The 16170-nt window shown below is 48.6% G+C and overlaps 1 protein-coding gene across 5 annotated transcripts in view; it reads right to left on the reverse strand.

Moving 5' to 3' along the window:
• Window positions 1-16170, reverse strand: part of si:dkey-230p4.1 (centrosome-associated protein CEP250) — a 70229-nt gene that overhangs the window by 20828 nt on the left and 33231 nt on the right. For all 5 annotated transcript variants that reach the window (XR_009655331.1, XR_009655329.1, XR_009655328.1 and 2 more), the window contains exons 11-12: window positions 1111-1259; window positions 608-757 (exon numbers count right to left, since the gene is read on the reverse strand). Coding sequence is in view for 1 of the 5 variants with exons in the window: in XM_060929159.1 (XP_060785142.1) it covers window positions 608-757; window positions 1111-1259 (299 nt within the window). In the remaining 4 variants the exon portion in view is untranslated. The remainder of the gene's footprint in view (window positions 1-607; window positions 758-1110; window positions 1260-16170) is intronic.

The following is a 16170-nucleotide window of genomic DNA, read 5'->3' on the forward strand; positions in this document are numbered from 1 at the left end:
AACCACTCATCCATCCATCCATCCATCCATCCATCCATCCATCCATCCACTCATCCATCCATCCATCCATCCATCCATCCATCCATCCAAGTTTCCAGAAAAAGAGTATGTTTCATATAGATGTCCATCAGCTGCAAGCAAAGTGCTTCTGAGGTTGTAGGAGGTAAAACCAGTCAATAGTAGATTATACTCAATGCTTCATTCCATAGTCTTAATGCACTGAAATGCAGCTATTTGTGGGGTGGAGAAGTCCATCAAATATTGAACAGTTAGACACTCAATGTCTGCATTGTAGAAATGGATCATTAGATCCTGTGGCTGCCTCAGAAGGAAGATGCTATACAGTGAAGTAATTTGTGTTTGAGATCAAGAGATGAACATGAGACAATTGATCAGAATTTCGGCTTTCATTTCCTGATATTTACATCTAGATGTGTTAACCAACTTCAAACATGGCACCTTTTATTTGAACTGACACATTTTTTCCACCCAAACTGGATAAGTGGTATCGATAATGGATGAATAAATGGTGTTTAAATGCAGAAAAAATTAGAAACGTAGCATTTCAGGCTTGCAAAAACAAAATCTGTCAATTAAGAGTGTTTACCGTCTCTGTCGCTCTCTCTCTATTCCACTCCTCTCCTCATCCTCCCTCTCTCTCTGCTGTATCAACCGTATATTTTCTTTCTTCAGCTCTTCACTGCGGCACTCAGATTCCTCCAGCTGCCTTTTTAAACTCAAAGTTGTTTCTTTTTCACTGCAAAAAATATACACATATGGACCAAAAGTCCAAAGGGTAAAGAGATCAGAGGAAATGGACAGATAGTTTTGAACTGCCACAAAGGATATCAGAGTTCTTTTTCCTCGTAAATTTACGACTTTTATCTTGGAAATTCTGAGGTATTTTTTTCTTGGAATATTACCTAGATAATAATAATAATAATAATAATAATAATAATAATAATAATATCTATCTACCTACCTACAATGGCCCTAATACGCTGTCATACTAGACAGCTAAAATAACAATAACCTTTGTCAATGTCCAAATATTTATGAACCTTACTAATCATTTGTCTCAGCTATTAATTTGTTGTTGCTGTTGCCCACCTGTTCAATAGGCTTTGTGTCTGCTTTAACTCTAGAGTTTCCAAACTGGCTTGTTTCTGAAAATCCGCCCTTTCATTTTTAAGCTCTGTGATTTGCTGCTGCAGTGATTCTGTCTCCACTCTCAACCTGCGCCACTTCCCCTCAGCGTCCTGAAAAACCAAGATACACCATAGTAACATATCAAAAGTATATTAACACACAACCAAGGTATACATCTTATTTGTATTAAGACAAAATTAATATTGTAAAATATAATCAAACGTAAAATATAACCGCTTATGGGATACTAATTTTTCTATGATCATAATTTTTTAATTTTAACCATTTAATAGTCTAAAATCTTTTGCAACCAAAAAGACAAGATAACAAGCATTTACACCATTTTAGTTTTAAAGAGAGTACAGGAGGGCATAATAATAATAATAATAATAATAATAATAATAATAATAATAATAATCTGTACAGTAGGGCAGTGTGGAAATTGTGAAAAAAACAGCTGGATGGTGGATATTTAAGTGATTCTATAGTAGTGTGCAGCAAACTGGTAAAAAAAAACATGGTAATAAAATCCTTTTAGAAATCAGTGGTCTAATGTTTACATGGCTGACATTTTCACTATAGATACTGCTCAGTACGAAACAGGAGAACAGCACTAAAAATAAACTAAAACAGCACAATTAATCTCTTTCAACTTATCACCATTAGCATTATTTATAATGTCACCCTATCAGGGAGTAAATACTGTTCTTTTGGCATATTTAGAGTGACAAGTCATACAAGCATACTCTGATGTTTTTGTGGTGCTCCTAAGTAAAAATGTGTAATGGTTGGCATGTTTGGTAATACAGTATAATCAGCTATAAACTTTATCTGCTGCACTTGTGTCAGGACCACAAAGTGATGATGATGCCCTTTATTGTCACTAGTCACATGTACCAGCAAAATTAGCCGTCAACCTGCCCGTACATATACAACATACAATTAACATAGGGTAGACAGGACAGGAAGACAGGGATGAAGATAAAAAGGAAACATAACATGAGGAGAGATAAGGAAAAAAAGAACCCCCCCCACTATGCTCCTGTCAGGAGTACAGTGTGGGAACATTTAAAAAACCTTTGCACATAAGCACACAACACCACAAGTACACTTTAAACACGGGACTTGAGGGGGGGAATCAGGGGTAAGGGGGGGAGGTAATCCAGCACAAGCAAGCAGCCGTCCGCTCCTGCAGCCATGAAGGCGCTGGTCACGCACCCACTTGTCATACTGGGGGTAAAAATGGCGACCGCGGAGAGTTAGAGAAGGAATGCGAGGAATGCGTGAGTGTCTCCTGGCAGTGACCTTCAGGGGGAAATGTTGCCTCAGCAACGGCCTGAACCAAGACCGGTGCTGTCTCAGGCCGCCGAATGTCGAAGATATGAATTGTTTGGTCTTTCCAGACGCAGTCTTTGCACGTCTACACCGCTCGTCTATATCTGTCCATTCCGTCCATTCTATTCAAATTGATCTCCGAAAAATGTATTCCTTGCAAAGCTGAAAGCTGCTCTGAGATAACAACCATTTTGTGGTTAAAAGTTCTGAATATCCACAGTCTGAGTGCCAACAGCTTTGCCCACCACTCCAATCATATCGGGCAGCTTTGTGGGGCTTTGAACAGCTGTCACCGTTGTCTGATTTCCTCGATATACCAGGGCAATGCCTAATCCAATCAGCAAAAGTCCTGTAATCATGGTTCCGAATAGGTAGATATCTTCAATGTCCTCCACAGAAAGAATCGCCAGGCACACGACCCGCCACCGCTTCCACGCGTCCATCGTGTAACCAGCCGCAAACGTTCCGGCAGGACAGACGGGTTCCCCCGAACCCAAACTTCTCGTTGAGAAAACTGTGTCAATTTCGTTAGGAGACCAGTTTATCAATTCCATGCTTTTTTTAGTGAAGTGAAGCAAAGCACTGTGACATCTACTTTATTCACATCAGAGGACATTTTAAAGTAATCAATGACAGGCAGATTTATTTCACTTCCAAGTCACTATCTCAGAATTCCAGTGTGCCAAATTTTACATACAGTGCCACTAGAAAGTATGTGAACCGGTGTGACCGCTTTGAGGAATAACTTCAACCAGCCAGTCAATTTCTGGTAATCAGTCCTGCACGATAGGCTGGAGGAATCTTGGCCCATTCCTGCTTCAACTCGGTGATGTTGGTAGACTTCCTTGCATGAACTGCTCTTTTTCAGTCCACAACATTTCTAGTGGGTTAAGGTCTGGACTTTGATTTTTTGAACATTCCAAAATGCTAAATTTCTTCTGGCTTTAACCATTTTTTTGTAGACTTACTTGTGTGCTTATGATCGTTGTCTTGCAGCATGACCCAGTTATAGTTAAGCTTCAGTTCACAGGCAGATACCCTGACATTCTCCTGTAGAATTTGCTGGTAATTCTAGAATTCATAGGTTCATCAATAATGGCAAGCTGTCTTGGACCCGAGGCAGCAAAGCAGCCTCAAACCATGATACTGACACAGTCATGCTACATAATTGGGATGAGGTTCTTGTGTTGGAATGCAGTGGCTAGTTTTTGCCAAATATAACTTTTTATTGAAATCAAACCCTATTTTGGATTCATCTGTACACAGAACATTCTTCCAATTGGCTTCTTGAGCAAACTTCAGATGGGCAGCAGTCTTCATTCTGGCTCATTTTGAAGTAGTGGCTTCCTCTTTGCACACTGTTCTTGCTCAGTGTTTTCCTGATGATAGATTCATGATCATTGAGATTACTTAATGCAAGAGTGGCCTGTAGGTCCATAGATGTTACCCTGGGGTTCTTTGAGACTTCCCATAATATTATTTGCTGCACCCTTGGAGTGATTTTTGCTGGACCACCATTCCTTGGGAGAGTAACAGTGATACTGAATTTTCTCCATTTGTATATCATCTGTCTTACAGTGGATTGGTGGATGGTTGAGAAACTCTTGAGAAATTGTTTTTAACCTTTTCCAACCTGGCGAGCTTCAATAACTTATTTTCTGAGGTCCTCGAGAATCTCCTTTGATCAAGGCATGGCACACTTCCATAAACCTGTGTGGTGAAGACCAGATTTTGATAGAGAAGATCAAAGTTTATGTTCTTGAAACATGAGAGGACCTGCTAAGCTCACACGTGATTGAAACACTTGATTTCAATTAACTCTCGTTTGATTAACTTGTACTCCTGGAGGTTCACATGAATTTTCCGACAAAGATGTTTAATTTTGAATAATTTTGCTCAATAAATGAATGCAATACACTTAAGAACAACAATAGTGTGCTAGCTTTGTGCAGCAAACACACTAAAAACTATAATCTCATCTCATTTCATTATCTCTAGCCGCTTTATCCTGTTCTACAGGGTCGCAGGCAAGCATAATTTATTTAATAGGGTTCTTTTTATCTAGTTTTAGGACTTAAATGAAGATCTGATCATATTTCAGGTCAAATTTATGCAGAACTTGAGAACACTAAAGGGTACTGTGGCAGCGGGGGCGTGGTCAAGCGCCGGTCTGTGACAGGAGGGCGGAGTCAGGGAAGGTAAGTGGCAGAATCACTACACCTGAGAGCAATTAACCTGTGTTTGTGTGTCTTCCCAGTGACCGCGCCCTATTTAAGGAGGGACAGTGAGAGCAGAGATGTTGATCCCCGAACAAGACGCCTGTCGTGTGTAGCTGTCTGTTTAGAATAAATATTGTTAGACTGAAAAGTGTGGCAATAAAAGCCCTATTTCCAAAACCTGATCTCTGTCCTGCCGTCCTCTGTGCTCCACCCACCCATACGAACTGCTACAGTGGTGCTGAAACCTGGGAAAAGTGGAGCACCAGCCGAGCAGCCCCATGGAGTCCTCCCCATTCGCCGACCTGGTCCACGCCCTCGCCATGGCCCAGCAAAGCCAGCACCAGGCGCTCGTCACCCTCCGGAAGGAGCAAGGGCGACGCTTCGAAGCCCTGGTGCTGGCCCAACAAGAAGATCGAGAGGCGTTCCGGCACCTCCTCGCGTCGGCGGGGGCCACCAGCGCTCCTACCGCGGGCCCGTCTCCCCTCACCGTCACCAAGATGGGCCCACAGGACGATCCTGAGGCGTTCATCACGCTCTTTGAGCAAGTCGCCGAAGGAGCGGCGCGCCTCCTCCCCCTGCCAACGGGAGAGGCACAGCTGGCCGCACTACAGCTCCCTGCCGACCGCCGGCTAGCCTACGCGGACCTCAGCCGGGCCGTCCTCCAGCGCGTGGGACGCACACCAGAGCAGCAGCGCCAGCGCTTCCGCGCGTTGCACTTGGAGGAAGTAGGCCGGCCGTTCGCGTTTGGCCAGCAGCTCCGGGACACCTGCTGGCGGTGGTTGAGGGCCGACAACCGCGACGCCGAGGGAGTCATCGATCAGGTGGTGCTGGAACAATTCGTCGCTCGCTTGCCAGCAGGAACCGCGGAGTGGGTCCAGTGCCACCGCCCGGCATCGCTGGATCAGGCAGTGGAGCTGGCAGAGGACCATTTGGCAGCTGTCCCGGCGGCAGGACAGCAGATGGCATCTTCTCTCTCTCTCCCCCTCCTCCTGTGTCCCGTCCTCGCCCCATTCCCCCACCGCGGAGGCGGAGACGGGGGCCGGCACCACCCCAGCCGGCCCGCCGCACCTGCGGTGCCCTCCCGTTTCTCCCTTCTGTGTCTGTCTCTCCCCCACCTCAGGTGAGTGAGCTCCAGATCACCGGTGCAGAGGGAAAGCCCGGGCCGGTTTGCTGGCGCTGCGGGGAGCCGGGTCACCTTCAACAGCAGTGCATGGCGATGGAAGTGGGCGCAGTGGTTCGGATCCCCAACGCGCCAGAGGCCGCCCTCAATCAGGCCGGAGCGTATCGCATACCGGTGAGTATCCAAGGGGATACATATCAGGCGTTGGTGGATTCTGGTTGTAACCAGACCTCAATTCACCAAAGCCTGGTTCAAAACGAGGCACTGGGGGGAGCACAGGGGGTGAAGGTGTTGTGTGTGCACGGGGATGTTCACAGCTACCCTTTGGTGTCGGTCACCATTGTTTTCAGAGGGGAAAAATGCATAGTGAAGGCAGTGGTTAATCCTCGCCTTACCCACTCTTTAATTTTGGGGACTGATTGGCCGGGATTTCGGGGTTTAATGACACGCCTAGTAAAGAGTGGGTCCTGCTATTTGACAGGGGGAGGTCCCAGTGTCGCTTTGGCGGGAGCAGCTGTCACAGAGCCGTTTACGTCATCTCCGCGTCAGCGTGAGGAGCCGTCGGCTCCTCCTCTCTCTATTGGGGAATCCCTTGCAGATTTCCCATTAGAACAATCGCGAGACTCGACTCTGCGACATGCGTTTGTGGGTGCAATCAGTTAATTATTGAAATTAAGTGATCAATCTCGTTAAATCAGTCTCATTAAATTTGAAGGTTAATAATTAAAATGAATCAATCCCATTGAATCGTTTACTTTGACTCCTTTGAACTGAATCATACCATAGAATCACTCATTTGAAGTGAATCATTCAGTGAATCATTTAGTGAATCGTTTGATGAATCATTTAGTGAATCATTTAGTGAATCATACAATGAATCATTTAGTGAATCATTTAGTGAATCGTTCAATGAATCATTTAGTGAATCATTTAGTGAATCGTTCAATGAATCATTTAGTGAATCATTTAGTGAATCGTTCAATGAATCATTTAGTGAATCATACCATTAATCCTGGATAAATTACCAAACAGCTAGATTATGGTATATTTCCAAATTATTACAATCACTTACCATATTACATAACTTTTATATGCACCCTTTTGAATTCTTTGAGAAGACTGGGGACTTCATATATCGTTCACACAAATAAACACAGTTTATTTAATAAATGAATTTATTATAACAAAGATAAAAATAATAAATCAATATATACAAGCAGTGAGGTGTGTATATACATGCGTGGTGTGTGTGTGTATGGCCTAGCTTGTTGCTAGCTAAAACAAAAGAATGTTATTTAAATAGAACAAAGGATTAGCTCTGTTGCTAACATGTGCTTGTGTGTGTGTGTGTGTGTGTGTGTGTGTGTGTGTGGGTGAAGGACTTGACCATGTGTTTAGCCTCGTATAGCTAACTACACGTGGTGGAGGCCTAGATTAGCCTTGTGTTGCTAGTGTGTTTGTGAAAGGCCCTATGGCCTAGCTAAAGTGTGTTTGTTAGGCCTGGTGAGGCCTACTGAGCACGTGTTGCTAAAGACAAAGGGAAGCTGTCTAAAGTGTATCAGGCCTGGTCAGGCCTGTTGAGCACGTGTTTTCTCAGTAACAAAAAGATTCCACACTCATAACATTACCAAACTCACTGAAACCTTGATAAGGTCAAAATGTATGATAAGGAAATTAGTGTTAGTCAGAGAGGAGCATGCACAACCTATTAAACAAACAATTGCGAGAACATAGAACCAAAATAAAACACGCTGCATGTCTAACAGTGTAACAGATAAACCTGGGTTTAAATTCACAGTATTTCAAATAAAAGCAAATTCCTAAGACTATCCTAATTATGCCCAAATGCCAAAATCTTACTTAATCCTGCCTTTAGCAAGATATGAAGAACTATTCGCCGGTGTAGTTTCGGGCCTCGCCGTGGGAGCACGTGAGCCACTCGTGATGGAGGCGTAGAAAACTTTCGGGTCCAGCGGAGCACTTGGGTGGTTCCCGTGGAAAGCAGAGGATTCTTGGTCTGAACCTCAGCGTTCGTGAGGAAAAGTCTCTGATCAGAATAAGATGCACAGCGCTTTTGAGTTAAAAAGGATTCAATCACTTCTTAACTTTTAACTGCCTGGGCTGCAGTCGTGACGTCAATTCTAATACAAGTAAACCGGGTGTAACTCAGGTTGAGTTTAAAGATCGCGCGACTCTAGAGTTTACCTTTGCCAAGGGTAAGAAAGAAAATCGCGCTGAGTGATGGATCTTGCAAGAAAGAAGACGTCTTTCTGGTGGAGAGCATCTCTTTGGTGCGTCTAGCTCCCTTAAAAACCGGATGCGAGAGACAAAATGGCAGAGCTTCCGCCTGGACTTATACGCGCATGGTGGACTGACGTAGATGGTCACGCGGAAGTTGCCTGGGAATTGTAGTTCTGACACAAGATGGTGGCATGATACCTACACGTTTGACCAAGTGAAAGTAATCGATGGTCAAACGCTCCAGCCGAACGCCACCCCGTCCTTCCCCTACTTCGCAGTTATGAAGGATAGGTTATACCGAGTGACGCAGGACACTCAAACTAAAGAGCGAGTCACGCAGCTTTTGATTCCAAAGAGCCGCCGGGAATTGGTATTCCATGCGGCTCACTTTAAACCCATGGCTGGACACTTGGGGCAGGATAAGACACTAGCCCGAATAATGGCCCGATTCTATTGGCCGGGGATTCACGGCGATGTTCGTAGGTGGTGTACGGCGTGCCGCGAATGCCAGTTAGTGAATCCAGCGGCCATTCCAAAAGGGCCTTTGCGCCCTCTTCCATTGATCGAGACCCCGTTTGAGAGAATTGGGATGGATCTCGTAGGGCCATTAGATCGGTCAGCACGGGGGTACCGCTTTATATTAGTTCTGGTGGAGTATGCAACGCGATACCCGGAAGCAGTGCCTCTGCACAATATCTCAGCACGCAGTATTGCGGAGACGCTCTTCCGCGTCATCTCCCGAGTCGGAATCCCGAAAGAGATTCTGACTGATCAAGGCACAACGTTTATGTCACGAACACTGCGCGAACTGTATGGGTTATTGGGGATTAAGCCGATCCGCACCAGTGTGTATCACCCACAAACGGACGGTTTAGTAGAACGGTTCAACCGCACCCTCAAAAATATCATTAAAAAATTCGTAAGCGAGGACACACGTAATTGGGATAAGTGGCTCGAGCCCTAGTTGTTCTCAGTGCGAGAGGTTCCACAAGCCTCCACGGGGTTCTCCCCGTTCGAGTTATTATATGGGCGCAAGCCGCGCAGCATCCTTGACGTGCTGCAGGAAAATTGGGAGGAGGGACCTTCACAAAGCAAGAACGAAATTCAATACATTATGGACCTGCGCGCAAAACTCCACACGCTCACCCACCTAACTCAGGAGAATTTGCGGCAGGCCCAAGAACGGCAAGCCCGCCTGTACAACAAGGGTACGCGCCTTAGGGTGTTCACACAGGGAGATAAAGTACTCATACTGTTGCCCACTTCAAGCTCCAAATTGATCGCCAAGTGGCAAGGACCCTTTGAGGTCACACGGCGAGTCGGGGACGTCGACTATGAGGTGAGGCGAACAGACAGGGGTGGGGCGCTACAGATTTACCACCTCAATCTGCTGAAACTCTGGAATGAGGAGGTCCCCATGGCGTTGGTGTCGGTGGTTCCGGAGAAGGCGGAGCTGGGGCCGGAGGTTCAAAAAGGGGCATTGGCATCCCGTACCTCTCCGGTCCCCTGTGGAGACCACCTCTCCCCGACCCAACTTACAGAGGTCGCCCAGTTGCAGACCGAGTTTTCGGACGTGTTCTTGCCCCTGCCCGGTCGCACGAACCTCATAGAGCACCACATAGAGACGCCCCCGGGGGTGGTAGTGCGTAGCCGCCCTTACAGGCTGCCCAAACACAAAAAAAAAGGTAGTTCGGGAAGAACTTGAGACCATGCTTGAAATGGGCATCGTCGAGGAGTCCCACAGTGACTGGAGCAGCCCGGTGGTCTTGGTACCCAAGGCCGACGGGTCGGTCCGGTTCTGTGTGGACTATAGAAAAGTCAACGCGGTGTCTAAATTTGACGCGTACCCAATGCCTCGTATTGATGAGTTGCTCGATCGACTCGGCACGGCTCGCTTTTATTCGACACTGGATTTGACGAAGGGATATTGGCAGATCCCCTTGACTCCACTATCCCGAGAAAAAACGGCCTTTTCCACACCGTTTGGTTTACACCAATTCGTCACACTTCCATTTGGGCTGTTTGGGGCACCCGCGACGTTTCAGCAGCTGATGGATAGAGTCCTGCGCCCCCACACCACTTATGCGGCCGCATATCTAGATGATATAATCATCTATAGTAATGACTGGCCGAGGCACCTTGAACATCTGAGGGCTGTCCTTAGGTCGCTGAGGCAAGCGGGGCTCACAGCCAACCCAAAGAAGTGTGCGATTGGGCGGGTGGAAGTACGGTATCTGGGCTTCCACTTGGGCAACGGGCAGGTGCGTCCCCGAATTAATAAGACGGCAGCGATTGCGGCCTGCCCGAGGCCCAAGACCAAAAAGGGGATGAGACAGTTCCTGGGGCTGGCTGGCAATTACCGTAGGTTTATATCTAATTATTCAGACGTCACCAGCCCGCTGACTGATCTCACTAAAAAGAGGGGCCCAGATCCAGTCCAGTGGACGGAGCAATGCCAGCGGGCTTTTTCAGAGGTAAAGGCGGCACTGTGTGGGGGGCCACTTTTACACTCCCCTGACTTTTCTCTCCCCTTTGTGGTGCAGACCGATGCGTCGGACAGAGGGCTGGGGGCAGTTTTGTCCCAGGAGGTGGAGAGGGAGGACCACCCCGTCCTCTACATCAGTAGGAAGCCGTCAGTGCGTGAGGGGCGCTACAGCACCATTGAGAAGGAATGTCTAGCGATCAAGTGGGCGGTCCTCGCCCTCCGTTACTACCTGCTGGGGCGCCCCTTCACCCTCTGTTCGGACCACGCGCCCCTCCAGTGGCTCCACCGCATGAAAGATGCCAACGCGCGGATCACCCGTTGGTATCTGGCACTCCAACCCTTTAATTTCAAGGTGGTCCACAGGCCAGGGGCGCAGATGGTCGTGGCGGACTTCCTCTCCCGTCAAGGTGGGGGAGGGGGGAGAGTCGGCTGCAGGCCGGACGGCTGCCCGGCCTGAGTCGGGCGGTGGGGGTATGTGGCAGCGGGGGCGTGGTCAAGCGTCGGTCTGTGACAGGAGGGCGGAGTCAGGGAAGGTAAGTGGCAGAATCACTACACCCGAGAGCAATTAACCTGTGTTTGTGTGTCTTCCCAGTGACCGCGCCATATTTAAGGAGGGAGAGTGAGAGCAGAGATGTTGATCCCCGAACAAGACGCCTGTCGTGTGTGTCTGTCTGTTTAGAATAAATATTGCTAGACTGAGAAGTGTAGCAATAAAAGCCCCATTTCCAAAACCTGATCTCTGTCCTGCCATCCTCTGTGCTCCACCCACCCATACGAACTGCTACAGATACAAACAAACTTTCTAGCAGCATTGCGCAAGTTAACTGTCTCTAAACAGTCTGGAAGAGTCCAGAAATATATAAACAAACAAAGAATCTCAGGTGAGTTTTTCAGTCTCTCACATACTTTTGGGGAAATTTTTGCCCACTGTTCTTTATAACTGTGGCAGCGGGGGCATGGCCAAGCATCAGTTTGTGAATGGAGGGCGGGGCCAGGGAAGGTGAGTGGCTAAGTCATTACACCTGGTGTCAATTAGTGTGTGTGTGTGTGTTTGTTTGTTTGTTGCAGGGATGGTGGAGCATAAAAGGAGGGGGAGAGCAGAGAAGAGGTCTCTCCCGACCAGAACACGTGTGTGTGAGACTGTGTGTGAGTGAACAAAGCTGAAAAGCTAAGAAAATAGATAAAATAAAAATTGTGTGTGTGTGAGAACATCAACTCCTGCCTGCCGTGCTTCTGTATTCCACCCACATCAGGGATTGTTACAGTGGTGCCAAAACCCGGAAGTACAGAAGGGAACCACCACATGGAGTTCTCCCCATTCAAAGAGCTCATCCATGCCCTCGCTACCACCCAACAGAACCAGCATCAAGTGCTGATCGCCCTTCCGGAAGGAACAATAGCAATGCTCTGAAGCCTTGATGCTGGCCCAGCAGGAAGATTGCCAGGCATTCCGGCATCTGCTCGCGTTGGCAGGGGCTTCAACCATCACCGCAACAGGCACCTTCACGAAGATGGGCCCACAGGACGATCCGGAAGCATTCCTCGCCCTCTTTGAGCAAGCGGCCGAAATGTGGGGGTGGCCACTCGAACAGCGCGCCTCCTCCTGCTTCTAACTGATGAGGCGCAGCTCTCAGCACAGCAGCTCCCGGCTGACAGCTGACTGATGTATGCTGACTTGAAGAAAGCCATCCTGCAGCGTGTTGGCCGTGCTCCGGAATAACATCACCAGTGCTTCCGGACGCTGGCATTGGAGGAGGTTGGCCGGCTGTTCGCATTCAGCCAGCAACTCCGGGACGCCTGCCGGTGGTGGCTGAGGGCGGAAGACCGCGACGCCGACGGGATCATCGATCTGGTGACACTGGAGCAGTTCATCTCTTGATTTCTGGAAGGAACGGTGGAATGGGTCCAGTGTCATCGCCCGGCATAGCTAGAACGAGCCATCGAGTTGGTGGAGGACCATCTAGAGGAGGTTCTGACGGCAGGCAGACGAGGAGCCTCTCCTCTCTTTGTCCCTCTCTCTCTCTCCTTTTCCCCCCTCTGTCTCTCTTTCCATTCCCCACCCTGTTCCCCCACCATGGAGGCAGTGGCCGGCTTCCCCCCAGCCTGCCCGTCGCACCTGTGGTGTCCTCCCGTCTCCCTTTTCCGTGTCTGTGTCGTTTCCTCCTCAGGTGAGTGATGCCCATAACGCTGGTGCAGAGGGAAAGCCTGGGCCGGTGTGCTGGCGCACAGGGAGTTGGAGCATCTCCAGAGTCAGAGCCCCGCAAGGGAGGTGGGAGCTGTGATCCGGATCCCCAACGCACCAGAGACTGCCCCCGATTGGGCTGGAACATATTGCATACTGGTAAGTGTACAAGGGGTTACATATCATGCGTTGGTGGATTTCGGTTGTAATCAGACCTCAATCCACCAAAGCCTGGTGCAAGGTGAGGCACTGGGAAGAGCACAAGTGGTGAAGGTGTTGTGTGCACAGGGATGTTCACAATTACCCCCTAGTGTCCTTCCATATTCAATTCCAGGGCCAAACACATAGAATTAAGGTGGAGATTAATCCTCGTCTCACCCACTCACTAATTTTGGGAACTGATTGGCCAGGGTTTAAAGAATTGATGGAACACATAATGCGAGGTGGGTCCTGCATAAATACATCACGGGAAGATCCCGGTGTGGCATTGGCTATTTCGCTATTATTAAGGATAGGTTGTACAGAGTGATGCAGGACACTCAAACTGATGAACAGATAACCCAGTTGTTGATCCCAAAGAGCCATAGGGAACCCGTATTCCATGCAGCTCACTTTAATCCCATGGCCAAACACTTGGGGCAAGATAAAACACTAGCCCGAATAATGGCCCGGTTCTATTGGCCAGGGATTCGTGAGGATGTCTGTCAGTGGTGTGTGGCGTGCCTTGAATGCCAATTAGTAAATCCCGCGGCCACTCCAAAAGCGCCTTTGGGCCCTTTCCCTCTAATCGAGACCCCTTTTGAGAGAATTGGCATGGATCTTGTCAGGCCGTTAGATCATTCAGCATGGGATATCACTTTATTTTAGTTCTGGTGGACTATGCAACCTGATATCTGGAAGTGGTGCCTCTCTGCAATATTTCTGCACACAGTATTGCGGAAGCGCTCTTCCGTATTATCTCCCAGGTCGGGATTCCGAAAGAAATCCTGGCAGACCAAGGCACTACATTTATGTCACACACACTGCGCGAACTGTATGGGTTACTGGGGATTAAGTCTATCCGCACCAGTGTCCATCACCCACAAACGGATGGCTTAGTGGAGCGTTTTAATCAAACACTCAAAAACATAATTCGAAAATTCGTAAGTGAGGATGCACATAATTGGGATAAATGGCTCAAGCCCGTTATTTGCAGTACGAGGAGGTCCTGCAAGCCTCCACAGGTTTTTCACTGTTTGAATTATTATATGGGCATAAGCCACATGGCATTTTAGACATGCTACAGGAAAATTGGGAGGAGGGAACTTCGCCTAGCAAGAATGAAATTCAATATGTTCCCAACCTGCACGCAAAACTCCACACACTCACGCACTTAACCCAGGAGAATTTACGGCAGGCACAAGAAAGTCAAATCGCCAAGTGGCAAGAGCCCTTTGAGGTCAAACGGCGAGTCGGGGACGTCGACTATGAGGTGAGGCGAATGGATAAGAGTGGGGCATTGCAAATTTACCACCTCAACCTGTTAAAACGTTGGAACGAGGGGGTCCCCGTGGCATTGGTAGTCTTGGAGAAGGCAGAGCTGGGGCTGGAGGTAAAAAAAAAACAAAAAACCACACCTCGAACCACTCTGGTCCCTTGTGGAGACCACCTCTCACCGGCCCTACTCACGGAGGTGGCCAAGTTGTAAAAGGAATATTCTGACTTGTTCTCACCCCTTCCTGGTCGCACCCACCTCATAGAACACCACGTTGAGACGCCCCTGGGGATGGTAGTGCATAGCCGCCCTTACCACTTGCCCAAACACAAGAAAAAGGTGGTTCGGATGAACTCAAGGCCATGCTCGAAATGGGCATAATCAAGGAGTCCCACAGTAACTGGAGCAGCCCAGTGGTCCTGGTTCCCAAGACCGACAGGTTGGTCCGGTTCTGTGTGGACTATAAAAAAGTCAACAGTGTCTAAATTTGGCACATACCCAATGCCTCGCATTGATGAGTTGCTCGATCGGTTAGGCACTGCTCGCTTTTATTCGACACTGGATCTAACAAAGGGATATGTGCAGATCCCCTTGACTGCTCTATCCCGAGAGAAAACGGCCTTTTCCACACCGTTTGGATTACACCAATTTGTCACGCTCCCTTCTGGGTTATTTGGAGCGCCCGCTACATTCCAGCAGCTCATGGACAAGATCTTCCACCCTCATGCTGCCAACGCGGCCGCATACCTAGCTGACAATCATTTACAGTGATGACTGGCCATGGCATTTGGAATGCCTTAGGGCCGTCCTAGAGTTGCTGAGGTGTGCAGGTCTCACAGCTAACCCGAAAAAGTGTGCAATTGGGCGGGTGGAAGTACGGTATCTGGATTTCCACTTGGGTCATAGGCAGGCGCAGCCCGAAATTAACAAGACTGCAGCAACTGTGACCTGCCTGAGACCCAAGACCAAAAAGGGGGTGAGACAGCTCCTGGGGCTGGCTGACTACTATCGTGGGTTCATACCCAATTATTCGGATGTCACCAGCCCGCTGACTGATCTCACTATAAAGGGAGCACCAGATCCAGTCCAGTGGACGGAGCAGTGCCAACAGGCTTTCAGCAAGGTAAAGGCTGCACTGTGTGGGGGGCCACTTTTACACTCCCCTGACTTCTCTATCCCCTTTATTTTACAGACAGACACATCAGACAGAGGGCTGGGGGCTGTTCTGTCCCAGAAGGTGGAGGGCGAGGAGTGTCCCATGCTGTACATCAGCTGCAAGCTCTCAATGCGTGAAAGCAAGTACAGCACCATTGAAAAGGAGTGGCTGGCCATCAAGCAGGTGGTTCTCACCCTCCGATACTACCTGCTGGGTTTTCACCCTCTGTTTGGACCATGTACCCCTCCAGTGGCTCCAGTGCATGAAGGATACGAATGCGCGGATCACCTGTTGGCATCTCACCCTCCAGCCGATTAAGTTCGAGGTGGTCCACAGGCCGGGGGCACAGATGGTGGTGGCAGACTTCTTGTCCCATCGGGGGGGATCTGCTGCAGGCCGGACGGCTCCCCGGCCTGAGTGGGGTGGTGGGGATATGTGGCAGTGGGGGCATGTGGCAGTAGGGGCATGGCCAAGCATCAGTTTGTGAATGGAGGGCGGGGCCGGGGAAGGTGAGTGGCTAAGTCATTACACCTGGTGTCAGTTAGTGTGTGTGTGTTTTGCAGGGATGGTGGAGCATAAAAGGAGGGGGAGAGCAGAGAAGAGGTCTCTCCCGACCAGAACACGTGTGTGTGTGTGTGTGTGTGTGTGTGTGTGTGTGTGCGCGCGCGCGCGCGTGTGTGTGAGTGAGTGAGTGTGTGAGTGTGAGCAAAGCTAAAAAAAATAGATAAAATAGTGTGTGAACATCAACTCCTGCCTGCCGTGCTTCTGTACTCCACCCACATCAGGGATTGTTACAATTACTTTGCTTC

This window comes from Neoarius graeffei, chromosome 9 (assembly GCF_027579695.1).
Source record: "Neoarius graeffei isolate fNeoGra1 chromosome 9, fNeoGra1.pri, whole genome shotgun sequence".
NCBI classification, from domain to species: Eukaryota; Metazoa; Chordata; class Actinopteri; order Siluriformes; family Ariidae; genus Neoarius; species Neoarius graeffei.